The 15433-nt window shown below is 35.4% G+C and overlaps 3 protein-coding genes across 5 annotated transcripts; all 3 read right to left on the bottom strand.

Moving 5' to 3' along the window:
* Positions 1-206: 206 nt before the first annotated feature.
* Positions 207-1788, bottom strand: LOC121983355 (protein RGF1 INDUCIBLE TRANSCRIPTION FACTOR 1-like). Its single transcript, XM_042536295.1, has 3 exons — positions 1501-1788; positions 773-847; positions 207-691 (listed from the first exon to the last, which is right to left on the bottom strand). Exons 1-3 carry the CDS (start codon positions 1705-1707, stop codon positions 314-316), a joined length of 660 nt encoding a protein of 219 aa, XP_042392229.1. The 5' UTR covers positions 1708-1788; the 3' UTR covers positions 207-313.
* Positions 1789-5621: 3833 nt separating this feature from the next.
* On the bottom strand, positions 5622-8377 carry LOC121983354 (protein JASON-like). Of its 2 annotated transcripts, none has more exons than XM_042536292.1 (5): positions 8098-8377; positions 7016-7245; positions 6064-6877; positions 5918-6000; positions 5622-5845 (listed from the first exon to the last, which is right to left on the bottom strand). In XM_042536292.1, the coding sequence occupies exons 1-5, from the start codon at positions 8245-8247 to the stop codon at positions 5791-5793; spliced, it is 1332 nt and encodes a 443-aa protein (XP_042392226.1). In that variant the 5' UTR covers positions 8248-8377; the 3' UTR covers positions 5622-5790. The 2 variants fall into 2 exon arrangements, with proteins under 2 accessions (XP_042392226.1, XP_042392228.1); XM_042536294.1 differs by having other exon boundaries at positions 5622-5830.
* Positions 8378-8476: 99 nt separating this feature from the next.
* Positions 8477-9824, bottom strand: LOC121983353 (CRIB domain-containing protein RIC11-like). 2 transcript variants are annotated; one of them, XM_042536291.1, is made up of 5 exons: positions 9556-9824; positions 9407-9484; positions 9225-9337; positions 9062-9146; positions 8477-8946 (listed from the first exon to the last, which is right to left on the bottom strand). In XM_042536291.1, exons 2-5 carry the CDS (start codon positions 9453-9455, stop codon positions 8723-8725), a joined length of 471 nt encoding a protein of 156 aa, XP_042392225.1. In that variant the 5' UTR covers positions 9456-9484; positions 9556-9824; the 3' UTR covers positions 8477-8722. The 2 variants fall into 2 exon arrangements, with proteins under 2 accessions (XP_042392225.1, XP_042392224.1); XM_042536290.1 differs by having other exon boundaries at positions 9062-9337.
* Between the last annotated feature and the right edge of the window lie 5609 nt (positions 9825-15433).

Here is a 15433-nt window from a genome sequence, read left to right as displayed (position 1 = left end):
AAAAATATAAATAAATTCGACTATATATAGTTTAAAATGATTTAAATTTGAGTTGAGTTATTTAAATTTTAATTTAAGTATATTTAAATTAAAATTATGTAAAAGAATAAGAGTTTGATTTAAAATCACGAGTAATTTATAAATAATCAAATAAAATATTATAAATTTAAATTCAACCCAAATAATTATCGAAAGTTAGGCACGAATTTAATAATTTCAAAATGAATCAAGCCGGCTCGACAGGCTCGATTTGTTAGAATCACAATTTCTTCAGTACTGGCCAGTAGGTACGTACCGAAATTACTGCAGCACATCAGCTGAGAGGAGACCTCCGAGGAGCTCCCTTCCGCCTGCTGCTCAACGGCGCGAGCTGGACTATTTGCGGGAAGAAGCCGCCCCTGTGCTCGCCGGTGCTCGGGCCATCGTCGTCCTCGGCGAGTTCTGCTCCGCCCACGCGAAGGTTCTCCAAGCGATTGGAGGCGAAATCCAACTCGTTCAACCTGAACAACATCCTGGACGACTCCTCCCCTTTTAGCATCACACGGTCCACCTTGCACGAGAGGGAGAAGAAGTGGAAGGGTTCTTGGAGGATTCTGTCGCACATTAAGCAGAGGTTTCCACAGCCCTTGGAAGGCCTCGATTGCGGCCTTGGCTTGAGAAAAATTACTTTGGCACTGTTGATAGTGTAAGGCTGCAGTCACGAACCTTAATTAGAACAGGGATCTTGTTTCTAAAATGTTTTAACCTTGATTATATTCACAAGATTAATTACCTGAACGTAGGAGCAATCTATGAGCCTCTCCAGATCCTCCAGCCGAACGACGTCGTTGTACACATATCGGCTCACCTAATTTATTGAAAGGTAGTTTTGTATGCTTTTGAGATTAATTTTTCTTGTTGAATGAACCAAAATTCAATTAATCTGAAGCTTCAAGTTACTCGATTTCAAAATACTGATTGGATGATTAGGTTTTGTTTGCACTACTGCTACACGGGAAAAGCCATTCTGCAATTTGAGGGCAAAACGATGAACTCAATGTTCTAATTGAGGGTTCGGAGAAAACAGTAATTGGAGAAAAGGAAACACTAAACAGAATGATATGAGTCCAAAATTTCGCCGTAGAATAGAGCGACAAGGAAAACTAAACAGAAAACTAAAAACTAGTAGTAAAATTTGAAAGAAAATGGAGAATAGATCACCAAGATTATCTCAAAATAGCTAAAAAGGTAAATGTGTGGTAAAAATTGGGGGGAAATCAGAGATGGGATGAATCTGGATGTGGAATGATTGAAATAGAAAGAAAAAGGCGAGGGGAAAGAGCAATACAACGAGAACAAAATCCTTGAGAACGGTACAAAAGTTCACAGGACAGGAGATCCTGCTTCCGAATCAGGAGCCGGAGCCAATATCGCAAATCAACCGCCGTTAACTAATTCAATCAAAAAACGTCGAGAAAAGCTAGAACGCATGGAAATCGACAGGCGATTAGGGTTCGGGACCTGGAGGAGCGAGTGCGAAGGGTGGGAAGGGGCGCAGTGGGGGCAGATGGTGGTGCGACAATCGAGGCAGAAGATGTTCTTCTCGTTCTTCCTGCGGCTTCCATGGGCGCCGCATCCCACGAAGAAGCTCTCCTCCATCAACCTCCCCAGCCATCCCGCCGGCATTGCTGCCGCCGCCGATCCGCACTCGCCTCCTCTTCTCCGCATCCGATCTAAATCACGCAGCTTTCCTGGACGACGGAGCAGAGACTGAATCAATGGCGACGTGGATCTGGCGATCGGTCTAGGTCCTCTGATGGAGTGAAGGTGGGAGGGACTCTCGAAGCTCTTGCTCTATTTATAGGGAGCAGAGGAAGCAGACAGAGGAAAAACAAATAATTTTTTTTATCTTTTTATTATTTTATTAAAAAAAGGTTAATAAAAAAAGGGAAAAAGAATAATATGAATGCAGAGTGAGTTACGAGGGCCAGAATAAGGGGAAAGGAATTAATAAAAAATGGAGAATGTAGGGGTGTTTTTCTAAAAAAGAATGAAATTGTTAACGAGAAAAACATGGAATAGTGGATTTGGTGGTCGTGTCAAAAGCGAAAAGTGGAGTTTCGTGTCATAAGCGTAAAGCGAAAATGGAATAATATATATATATATATATATATATATATATATATATATATATATATATATATATATATAAAATAATGATATCACGCGGGAGACGTACAGTGTGCGACTGGTCGCCCAGGATATCAACATTTTTTTTCTTTTTAATTTTGAATTAAAAAAATAATTACAACATTTTTTAAAAAATTTATTTCCAATTGGATTATAATTTGTAAGTTATTTTTTAAAAGATATTATTTCTAGGGTTTAGATTTTCTAATTGAATTATAGTATTTAATAAAATAAAAAATAAAAATAAAATAAATTTAAATATTTATGGAGTATTGTAATATGTTTAGGGGATATATAAATGGATTAGGGATTTATATATAAGGAATTATTGATTTCTTAAAATTCAGAATTGAAATAATAGATATCGTATGTTATTATTTATTATTATTATTTTATAAAATTTTGAATTAAAAAATTAATTAAAATATTTTTAAAAAAATTTATTTTAGGGTTCATGCTTCCCAATTGGATTATAATTTTCAAACTATTTTTTTTAAGATTTTATCTCTAGGTTTAGATATCTTAATTGAGTTATAGTGTTTAATAAAAAGAAAAATTAAAAATAAAATAAATTTAAATATTTATGGAATATTATAATATGTTTAGAGGATATATTTATATATTAGGAATTTATATATAGAAATATTGATTTTTTTAATTCAAATTTTAAAAAATAAAATAATTAGAAAAGTCTGATATGTTGTGCACCGCACAGTGCGTGCCTGTGCGGCGCGCAACATATCATCACCCATATACAATAATGATATCCTGCGCGACGCACACAGTGCGCGACTGGTCACGCAGGATATCAGCGTTTTTTTTTCTTTTTAATTATTTCTTTTAATTTTGAATTAAAAAATAATTAAAATATTTTTTCAAAATTTTATTTCCAATTGGGTTATAATTTATAAGCTATTTTTTTAAAAAATATTATTTCTAGGGTTCAGATTTCCCAATTGAATTATAGTATTTAATAAAAAGAAAATTAAAAAATAAAATAAATTTAAATATTTATGGAGTATTGTAATATGTTTAGAGGATATATTAATGGATTAGGGATTTATATATAAGGAATTATTGATTTTTTAAAATTTAAAATCGAAATAATAGATATCGTTTGTTATTATTTATTATTATTATTTTTATAAAATTTTGAATTAAAAAATTAATTAAAATATTTTTTAAAAATTTTATTTTAGGGTTCATACTTCCCAATTGGATTATAATTTTCAAACTATTTTTTTTTAAAGATTTTATCTCTAGGATTACATGTCAATTGGGTTATAGTGTTTAGTAAAAAGAAAATTTTAAAATAAAATAAATTTAAATATTTATGTAATATTATAATAAGTTTAGGGGATATATTTATATATTAGGAATTTATATATAGAAATATTGATTTTTTTAATTCAAATTATAAAAAATAAAATAATTAGAAAAGTCTGATATGTTGTGCGCCGCACAGTGCGTGTATGTGCGGCGCACAGCATATCACCACTCATATACAATAATGATATCATGCGCGACGCGCACAGTGCGCGACTGGTCGTGTAGGATATCAGCGTTTTTTTTCTTTTTAATTATTTTTTAAAATTTTGAATTAAAAAATAATTAATTTTTTTTATAAAAAAATATTTCCAATTGGGTTATAATTTGTAAGTTATTTTTTTAAAAGATATTATTTCTACGGTTCAGGTTTCCAATTGATATATAGTATTTAATAAAAAAAAATTAAAAATAAAATAAATTTAAATATTTATGGAGTATTGTAATATGTTTAGGGGATATATTAATGGATTAGAGATTTATATATAAGGAATTATTGATTTTTTAAAATTCAAAATCGAAATAATAGATATAGTATGTTATTATTTATTATTATTATTTTATAAACTTTTGAATTAAAGAAATTAATTAAAATATTTTTTTAAAAATTTATTTTAGGGTTCATGCTTCCCAATTGGATTATAATTTTCAAACTATTTTTTTTTAAAGATTTTATCTCTGGGTTCTGACATCCCAATTGAGTTATAGTATTTAGTAAAAAAAATTAAAAATAAAATAAATTTAAATATTTATGGAATATTATAATATATTTAGGGGATATATTTATATATTAGGAATTTATATATAGAAATATTGATTTTTTTAATTCAAATTTAAAAAATAAAATAATTAGAAAAGTCTGATATGCGTGTGTCTATATATATATATATATTTGATATTTTGGTTGAATTAGAAAATATAGATGGTATCAAACTTTATGAATATCCGTAACGGAAAGAATCTAGAAATTCTCGAATGGATACCGCGACTTTTATTATTTTTCTAAAGAGTACAATTTTCTTTTTAACATTTTTAAAATACTCACAAATTGAAAAGTTAATGCCATAATAAATAATTAAGAGCCTTAATATTTTTTTGAGGGATAAAAATAAAAAGGGATTCATTTTTATTAGAATCCTCATTTATTATCAAAATAACATTTACAGTTCATTTTTAATTCAAAAATATTTTTATTTATCTGTCATAGCTATAACATCAATACTTCAACTTCAAGTGTAATCAATATTAATAACAATTCAGTCCTCGGAGTCATAATGTCATGATTAGATATTCAAATTATCATTTAAGTATCTATAGTTCGAACCTTAGCTACTACTGACAATTTTTTTTTATGATGACGTTCTTTTGATTATTGTCTATCTTTTATTTATCGCTGATTAATCTTGTGAATGGCTAGTGGAAATTACTTTAGACTAATCCTAAGGTACTTACCATATTGTTTTTTACTTTTGATTATTGAGATGACTTAATTTCAATGACTTTGATCGACTTAAGCAGTGGAATATAAGGTACAATATAATTAAAATGAGTGTCTCGATAGGAACACAAATATTCTATTAAATATATGAAAAATCTATTAAAATAATTTAATGCAAAATTTTTTAATAGATTCAAATGCTCATTTCAATTTATCAGTAATGGAATTTCAAGCGCAACTAACACTTTTATTCTATTGTGGTCAACGGTTTAAGTTATAAAAATAGCCTCTTGTCATGTGGATTAAAACTATATGCATGGTAGGGTGGATTAAAACTATATACATTAGATTAAATGTGGTTTCATCTTTCTCTAAAATCTCACATTAGCAGAAGCTTTGTGTATCAAGTTGCCCTTTAATAGTGGAATTTCAAATTGATACCATTGATGCGGCACACAATGTGAAAGAACATCAATTCATCCCAAACTTCATCTTCAGAGTAAGCAAATTTTGAAACCCATTGGAAGTTGCTTCTTTACATTGGTTGATATCCATTTCAGTTTCATCCTTCCTAGTAGGTAAGTAAGCACAATGGAGAGGAAAGAATCTAGTGATCAACTACCAAAGACAACCACTAAAATAGAGAGAACACCATCTCATAAGCTCATCAAATGCATATAGAGTGTTCTTTAGAGAAAGCTATGCAAACAAAAGTTGAAATGAGAAATTAAAAATGCCAAATCCTTGATGACATTCATAATTGGCATAAGAAAATACGATGATTCGATCGTCTGCTCATTTATTCAATGCGCAGTCATGACATTTTCCAATTACAATTCTATGTATAATTTAGACTCCTAAGTTTCCATGCTTTCTTCCTCTATCTCTTTTGATTCTCTGTACAAAAGTTTCCTGAAATCAGACATACATTTAGAATATCAAATGATAGAATCAAATGGATTGAATTAGACATGGCAAATGTACCTTTGAGGCAAATGCTTGTCGGCAGATAATACCTTCTCTAACCTCTCTTCAAATGGAGTTGCATGCCAATTCACTTTTTGATCCTAACATGCATTGAACATTAGTTCTCAAATAAGAGAATAACTAACTGTGTGAAAAATATTTACCTCCTTATATTTAGTTGTAGTGTTTGGGATTCCATTGCCATCCCATTCTTTCTGGAAGTCCAAAAGGAGCTCAGCATCATTCCAGTAAGCAGCAGCAGTGCCAATTATAGGCCTATCAGCATTATTGTTCATCTCATGAAATTGTTCATTAGAAATTGGTGTAATCGATCCTTTCTCATTATTCAAAATTGGACATTTCAACCTCTTGGACAAACTTGAGAACATGAGATTTAGAGTTTCAGGCTCAATGTCTCCTGTGCTACCTGAAACATGAGCTGAGATACCCAATGATTCATTGTACCGAGATTTGTTGAATGAGAATAAATTTTCTTCTTGGCTCCCATTTCTACTTGGCGATTGCAAGATAAAATTGTGACCGTTATACAATGTGTCAGGTAAAACCTGGTTGCTTCTTTTTCGACTATCTGTTGCAGGAATCTTCAATTGTGGCTCAAAAGATTCATCTGACTTAACATTCAATAAAGATTGTTGCCGCAGTGCAATCCATTGAGGTAGATTTTCTACTGGTTTTAGAACTGGATATATGTACTGATTGTGAATCCTTGCGTGCTTTCCAGTCCTACGGTTATCCAAGTTAACTCGAAAGAACGTTCCAGGGGTCTGCAATTCTTCATTAATGTTTAATGGTGTTGGAAAAGGTGAATCACTATCGAGGTTTATGGTCTTGCTATCAATGTGTGATGGAGAAACATCTAAATTAACTGATTCTTGCTGGCAATCAAGTTGAGATACACGAGTATTCACATCAAACTCCAGAATGTTAGACACAGTTTGAAGCTGCTCTATCATGCAACTGCAAAATCATTAGAATTAGAAGCCAATGTTATAGTGAATTATAATAGTCATTCAGTCTACATTTATAAAGAAAACTTGGGTAAATCAATGCGGATGTTCAACTTTGAATCTGCATGAGAGGAGCAAGAATTTTTACCTCTCAATATTGTCATGCCGACTTGAAGTATCTTCAGGCTTTGCAAGGCCTTCCTGTATATGATCATTTTGCCCATTCAAATCACTAGTCAAGCCACTCAATGTAGGTTGAGACGGAAGATTTGAAGGCAAGTCATCTTCCCCAGGAGTCTGGGCAAATACTCCATTAAATATTTCCCCTGTTCCTTCAGGAACTTTTGATAGCGAAGGACAATTTTTGATAAAATTAGCCTGATAATAATTGAAAATTGATCAATTCAACCATCCATCTTCAGTTAACTTGAACAAAAAAGTAGCAAACACAAGAAGATTTTGTTGGAATTGATTCTGGTAACAAATGAAATTGAGTAGGATGGCATGCTATGTTGTTTAACTATAAGCAATTTAGTCGATGAGTCATGAGCTGATTCAGAAATACGTCACCATGAGGAGAGAAAGAGATCAAACACGCAGTTTCAAGGACCAATTTGGTTTAATGTCCAAAAGACAATACCAAATACTATTTATATTTAACAATATAACCAAAAAGTTACATGTTTCCATTGACGAATAATGAAATTTTTTGTGAATCATGAAAACTTTTTCTTCATCCAATTTTGCTAGCTAAGTTTACGTGTAATTAAGATAGGATTAAAATGGAGATCTTGGAATTAAATGGATATGTGAATCTCAAAACCCGTAGGTGCAGAGCCAATTCAAATATTAGATAAAGAACTGATCTAAATGCAGGTATACTAGTTGCACGGAAGCATATTGATCATATTGAGCACACATATACAGTCGTTGCATAATTTATTTTAGCCCACCAAAACAACACATATTGCCCAGATTGTATAATCAACCTCTATATATCCAGTTGAAGAATACATTTTTAAACAATCCTGCTTTGAGAGTCAACGCTATGCATTTCTAAACCTACTGCAAGTTTCCTTTACACCCAATCGAAGATTTTCTACAGTTGTATGATCTCACGAGCCCAAGAGCCTCATTCGATACGAAGGAAACCTAGTACACGATAACGAAATCCAAAGCACAATAGCAGAACATGATCCTCGAAGGATTAGAGTATGAAAACACTCATACCTTTTCCTCGGGGCGGCTTGTCTTGGCGCTTGAGTTGGTCTTCCTCCGCGCATCATCCTTGACCCGGAAGCAGCCGAAGAGACAACCCACTAGCACGGATTCGAAAAACCCTAAGACTTCTTTGATCAGGCGAAACCTGGATCCCGCCATGGAACAACGGATCGAGGAGAGCGGCGAGGCGATCGAGCCCTTCAACTTCCGTCGCCGGGGTGGTGGTTTCCGCCTGGACGGAAAGGGAAAGGCCGAAGAGTGAAGACTGGCGTTTTGAAATTTGAATCGGTAATTCAAGAGGGAAAGCCACGACCCGTGAGCAAACGACTAATTTATAAAAATAGAAAGATTATTATGGAAAATTAATTTTTATGTCTTACACGTGGCATCCCCTCATTGGATTGTCAGCTAACCCCACTTATGAGATGCCAGCCAACGTGAGCTGTTGGCTGATCGATCGAGGAGATTCAAGTCAAAATTGATTTATCAAGTAATTCCATGAGCACTACTTTGCCACAACCTTGTCTTCTTACATTAACCCCCCAAAGCTTTCATGTAATTACACACCCACTGCACACTAATCTTCTACTCTACCAAAGAATTAATTTTTCAAAAAGATGAGCATATTCAACTCCTAATTTACATAAATTCTGAATGGGCCCCTGAATTGGTCACCAACATCCTCCATTGCAGTGGAGTATGAATCGGTTGATGCTGCAGAAGATCTTGTTGAGGAAGAGGACTTCGCCTTCTTCTTTTTTCCTTTGGAACTTTTAGGAGCTCTTGGTAAGTCTGGACATGGATGCTCTGTCAAAATCTCAAGATCTGCTGCAGATTGAAGCTCCCTTTGTTCAAAATCTATATATAAGTAGGATCGTAAATGAATTAAGCGTTCGTGAACGATCTTTGATTTGTTTGGATAGATATGCTTATTTCCACTTGCAATATACTAGCAATTGAGGGTGATACAAACCTAAAGAAGCCCAAGAGTTCTCTGTGAAATCGAAGTTACCGAGCGAGCCGGAGGAGAAATCTCGCGAAGTCTTGTAGCTATTCATCTGAAAAACAACATGAACACAAGATTTGATCAAACCAAAAGTCTGATTCCTTTTAGATATTCTATCGAACGTCGATACCCAAGACGGCGAGGCTCCTTGAGCATTAGGAGCATTGTCGAATCCGACATGAGCAATGTGCTTCACATCTGTTGGATGTCCTATTTCCATCTCATGCTCCTTCTGAACAGAGCCTGAAAAACAGAAACTGTTCAAAGGCTTGTGCTCAAGAAAATGAACAAGAACATAGAGAATGACCCTACCAAAGATGTATCTGATTCCTTTAAAGATCCCCTTCATCTTGATTGCCATTGCAGCAGAGAAGCTTTTGAGAGAGAAATCTGAAAACAGAAAAGCCACAATTATGAACATATAAACATTGCTGACAGAGCCATGAAACTTGCATACAAACCTTTTCAATTGTTCCAAGAGATGAAGAGAACAGAGTTGGCCTTGGACTTGAAAACAAGGGGAGAGATCTAAATGTGCAAGTGCATGTATTGTCGAGCAGGAGGGCACAAAGTGCATTAAAGAAATGGTTGTCGAGCTGGTTTTTAACAAGATCATAAAAGGGCACAAGATCTTATCTTCCCCTTTAGAGTAAGTTTGGGGATTGGCAATCCGTGAGAGATTAAAAAATGACTAGTTTTTAAGCATTTGTAGCAAAGCTTAGAAACTAGTAATTTTTTAATCTCTAAGAGATCCATGTTCTTGTGGTCGCATTTCTTTCATTAACCTTGTCCTCGGTTGGTTGAATTATTCGCAACGACAATTTTACATGATGATCTTATCCAAAAGTCAAAGAGATGAAAAGTTAGGGATGTGGCGCTCTCGCTGACCGCCTGTAGACTCCGTTCGGACGATTTCAGTGCCGAGCCAGGGAAGGGGTCCCCGGCATTGACCCTCCGAATCTCAAGTCAGTCACCGACGATCAAGTATAAGGCGGAGCAACAAGAAGACTATAGCGCAAATAGTGAATATCACGTATTTTGCATACCTCCGTCGATACTTGGACCTCCTTTATATAGAGATCTTTTAGCGCGTATGCACGCTTCCCAAGACGGGCACGCTCTCCCAAATTTTCTTTGAAAAAATTTGTCAGTAAAGTGTCCTTGACATATTACCTTAACAGGCCCGAGCATATCTCTAAAGTGACAGTGGAAGTTTCCGCGCGTACGATGTTCTTGCAATCCATATCCGATGTCGGCGACACTAACTCCCAAAAGAATGTCGATAAATACCGGAGAGAGGGTATGCTACTAGGCCGAGCGGGTTGGCCACTCGGCCGGAACTGTACTATTCTTGTGTACCATCCGCTCGATCGGGACTTCGTTGCATGCGTCCGCTCGGTCGTAACTCCACTGTGCTCGTGCTACGTCCGCTCGGCAAAAGCACCACTGTGTCAACGTCATGTCTGTCTGGTTGCCTAGCCGAGCGATGTAGTCGCTCGGCAGAAGTTCCCCTCTACCGTTGACAAGTCCTGCTGCATGGCCGAGTGGAGTAGTCGCTCGGCCGAAGTTCCACTTTTGCCAATGCTGAATCCTAGTGCCTGGCCGAGCGGGAAGTTCCGCTTTGCCAATGTTGAATCCTAGTGCCTGGCCAAGCGGGGTAGCCGCTCGACCGAAGTTCCGCTATGCCAATGTCAAGTCCTGCTCTGCTTAGACTGGCTTCTCATATCGTTTTCTTCTCCGTCTGACGTCCCTTACTTCATTGAGCTTCCGGTGTTCGACGCGCGCCCAAGTCAGAGGTGGGGTTGGATCGGGCCTCCTTTCCTCTCGGTCGGGGCATTTCCGTCCGACCGCCCGATGATAATTGAACGTTGACTGTCTTGATTTTGATTTCCACCGTGATAGCTATCTTCCTCGGGATGGGGTGCCTATTCATTACCGCATCAGATGACTACTTGCAAATAAGGTGATACGAATATCTCTATTTGTTTAGACACTAGTGAAGAACCCTCGTAACCTTTCAAGGAGTGCGCTCATTGGTAAATGTCTATAGAAGAATATACTCTTTCGTAAATTCATAAGGATCTTTGACAATTATTGTGATTTTTTCTTATAACATGTTGATTCACTGCCTGATCTGTCAAGTATAACATGATGAATTATATTTGTTTTCTCTGATTCAAACAACATAGACAATGAAGTATGATAATGTTGTTGCGACAACTAAGCAGACATCTGTATGTCTTTGGCTTAATTAAAGAGAGTGTTGTACACAAAACAAATATATGTTTTTGTCTCACATGAGAAGAAACATCTCCTTGTTAATTGTTTCCATTAAGTAATCATATATGAGCTCATAGAGTTTGATGGTTGGAGCCACGTTGGTACGGATTTACCCTCATCATTCAGCATCATCTTCTTCGTCATTGACATTACCTTTGAACTAATTTTGTACAGCTACATTTTTGAAATTCAGCAATGATGTGGTGGATATCTATATAGGGGATCCCACGGAGGACCAGAAAATCAATTTTTCAGTTAATGTGACAGTCAAAATTTGATGTAGGTCCATTCAAGTGAGAGGTTTGATCGGCACATTAGAGACTACTATCCGATCAAATGATAGGAACCCGAGGCTTTGCTCCGTCCTTCTCTCTACCTCCCGAGGCTCTGCTCTCTTATGTCCTTCCAATTGGATCACAAGAACTTGGACGACCCCCTCAACTCCCTATAAGATGGACAAGCATATAAGCAGACCAGTCAACTCATGATAAAAGATTAGACCCCCTTTCTAACTCATATTATCCCACTATTTGGACGACACCCAAAAAGCCTAATGAGTCTTTCAACTCAGGAGTACATTCCACCATTAATGTTGCGCATGAGATTGTCAGAGACACATGAGACCATATCTTTATACATAATATAAGATACCAATAGCGAATGGGCAATAAGACTACACACTACAGTAAAGATATATGGATTTGACATATCACTTACGTTGATATGATATTTATTTATGTGAGGATTACAAAAGTGTTATAAAATGGTGCCACCCTCATGGGGGCAGGTACATCTTTTGCTTGTTATACATCTTCTTCTTACTATTGTCGATCTTTCAGATTTTTCTCTATCTAACTGACTTGAATATTAGAGTGGTTGTGCCAAGGACCCCTGCCTTGCTTGCTAATACTCCTTTCCCTTCCATCTTGTAATCTTGCAGGTCCTTTTACGGTCAACTTCAAAGCCCTCTCGTCGAGGACCTCCCTTCTTCTCCTTCAAGGTCTTTTTACGGAACTTCAAAGTCATTTTACTGATGGTCTAACTTTTACCGATTTCAATCAGGATTATGAATTTTTTTTAAAAAAAATATTGTTTGGCATTCTTGTGTCTTTTGACATTCATAAATTGTAGTGAAGAAACTCTAAGGGCATGTTTACTTTAGCGAACAAGTAGTATCGGTGTGCCACTAGCCATCATAGATCATATTCTAACATCCTATGTCAATCCCTGTATATTGAATATAGTCATCGGCGTTGTCCCAATAAGAGATAGATATGTTATTTATAGAACACATATGGGGTTTAGAGTTCGTGACTTGAAAATGGACTTGGAGCAGCCAAGGTTCATGTAGATAAAAAAAATTGTATGAGACAACTAAATGGACCATAGAAAGAGAAGTATTAAGATGGTATTGGAGCAGCTCATGGAGCATAACCAAATTGATAGTTCGATGGCTCGAGGTTTCCAAAGGGTTCATTCTCTTGAGGATAAAATATCAAATATCCTTCCACCTAGGAGGTCGTATCATGATTTAACTTATTTCATCTTACTATAAGATCGACGATGAAGAACATTCAGAGTGAACCAAATTACATGGTTTACTTAATTAAAACCAACCAAGATCTCCAAGGTTATTTTACCTGCCACAACCTTTTTTTTGTTTCAATATATTTTTTAAATATTTATGATCATTCCAAAAAAAACCCATGACAGTTTTTAAATTTTTTTACTCAATTCAACTAATTAGCATTATTGTTTACTTAGGTGGTGTTTGATTCACTCTTAGGAATCAGAATGAGAATGAGTATTATAGTATTATGGAATAGAAATGTGTATGAGCTTAGGTATCTTTCTTAAAAATAATATTTAGTTAGTTGAATATTTTCAATCGAAATGAATCTAAAATTTTTTTTTTACCCGTAGAGAAAAATAAGAGAAAAAATTAGATATGAGAGGAAAATATGATGCGAGAGAATGGCGAGAGAGAAAGTATGATAAAAAATTGAAGAGAGGAAAAGTGTGGTGAGAGAAAATAAGGAGAGAGAGCGTGATAGTAGAGATTGAGAAGAGAAAAAGTATACTGAGAAAGAAAGTGTGATGGGAAAAAAGCGAAGAGAGGGAAAGTGTGATGGGAAAAAATGAGGAGAGATTGAGGAGAGAGAAAGTGTGATGGGAAAAATGAAGAAAGAGAAAGTGTGATCAGAAAAAATGATGAGAGAGAATGTGGTGGGAGAGTATGGAGAGAGGGAAAGTGTAATTAGAGAAAAATGAAGAGAGAGAGTATGGTAGGAGATATTGAGAAGAGAGAAAGTATGATAAAAAAAAGGAGAGAGTGTGTAATGGAAAAGAAAGTGCGATGAAAGATAATGAAGAGAGAGAAAATAAGGAGAGAGTGTGTGATGATAGAGAATACAGGGAGAAAATGGTAGAGAATGTGCTATGAGAAAAAATGCGGAGAGAGAAAATATGATGAGAGAGAAAGTATGATGAGAGAATGAGGAGAGATAAAGTATGATGAGAGAGAATAAGGAGAGAGAAAGTAAAATGGAAAAACACATTGAACAAATATATTAAGGGTATTTTTGTCCAAAGCTTAAATTTCATTCTCATTCTTATCAAAACCCAAGGGAAGAGGTGGATTTCATCAATACCTAAGTGTGTGTTTAGTTTGCACGTTTTTCATTTTCATTTTTTGAAAAACGCGTGTTTCTGAAAAATAGTGTTTGGTTTTCATTTTCCATGTCTGTTTTCTAAAAAAATATATAGCATTTTCTAGAAAAATAGATTGACTAAAAGTCATTTTCTATTTTCTAGAAAATGCGCGTTTTCTAGAAAATGAAAATGAAGCATACGTAAACTAAACGCACCCTAAGTTTTTGGGTTTGATTCCAAAATCTTGATTCCATTCTCATCAACCAAATACAAGATTTGGGAATGAATCTATTTCTTTATTTCCAACCCCTAAACTAAACGCTACCTTAGTGACTAAAAGTATAAGAATTTTATGGCATAAAAGAATTAATTCCTCTAGTAAAAGATGATTATTATGTTCATTCTAAATGCCCTTTAAGTCAATCTTCATATTATATGAAAAAAAAGGTAAATCACAAGTCAAATGACTAAGGAATGGAAGGAGTTTTTAAGTCAATCTTCATATTATATGAAAAAAAAGGTAAATCACAAGTCAAATGACTAAGGAATGGAAGGAGTTTTTTTTCACATATGTCCGTCAATAATTGATCCCTATTCCATTAGGACATCCATATTAGATGCATTAATGGAGTGTTATAACACCCTAATGTGAAGGGTGTGTTATTGCTCTTGAACGCGTACAAGATTTTGAACGCATTCAAGATAGCATGAGTGTATTTTTTTTAAAAAAAAATTATTAATTAAAAATTATAAAATTTAAAATTGAATAAGAATTATGATTATTATTTATTTTAAATAATAATTATTTAAATAAGATAAATAAAATTGGAATTTAATTTATTTAATGTAAAATAAAAATAAAGAGGAATGAGTGAGCGATATGACCACAAATAACGAATATTAATATTAAAATGAATGTGAGGTAATAAATATTGATGCGGTGATGAGGGGCTCATCTCGCGGGGATAGCTACCACGATGGAGGTCAAAATCAAGGCGGTCAACGCTTAGATATAATCGGTCGGTCAGGCGATCAGGTCAACGCTCAGATATCATCGACCGGTCGGGCGATCATACCCCGACCGAGAGGAGAAGGTTCTGGTCTGATCCCGACTTTGACACGGAGAGGTGTCAAATGACCGACACTCAATGGAGTATTAGACGTCGGACGGAGGAGGAGACGATATGCAGAAGCTGGGCCGAGCAGCTACCCCGCTCGGCCAGGCAGCAGGACTCGATATTGGCAGAGCAGAACTTTAGACGAGTTGACGTGACACAAGCACAGGGGAGTTTCGGCCGAACAGATGCGACACATGCAACGAAGTCCTGGCCGAGCGGGTGGTACAAAGGAACAGCGAAGTCCCGGGCGAGCGGCTATCCCACTCGGCCTAGCAACTATTTCGTTGTG

This window comes from Zingiber officinale, chromosome 5A (genome assembly GCF_018446385.1).
Source record: "Zingiber officinale cultivar Zhangliang chromosome 5A, Zo_v1.1, whole genome shotgun sequence".
Lineage (NCBI taxonomy): Eukaryota > Viridiplantae > Streptophyta > Magnoliopsida > Zingiberales > Zingiberaceae > Zingiber > Zingiber officinale.
The sequence above is the reverse complement of the archived record's forward strand: the minus strand, read 5'-3'. Positions and strand labels throughout refer to the sequence as shown.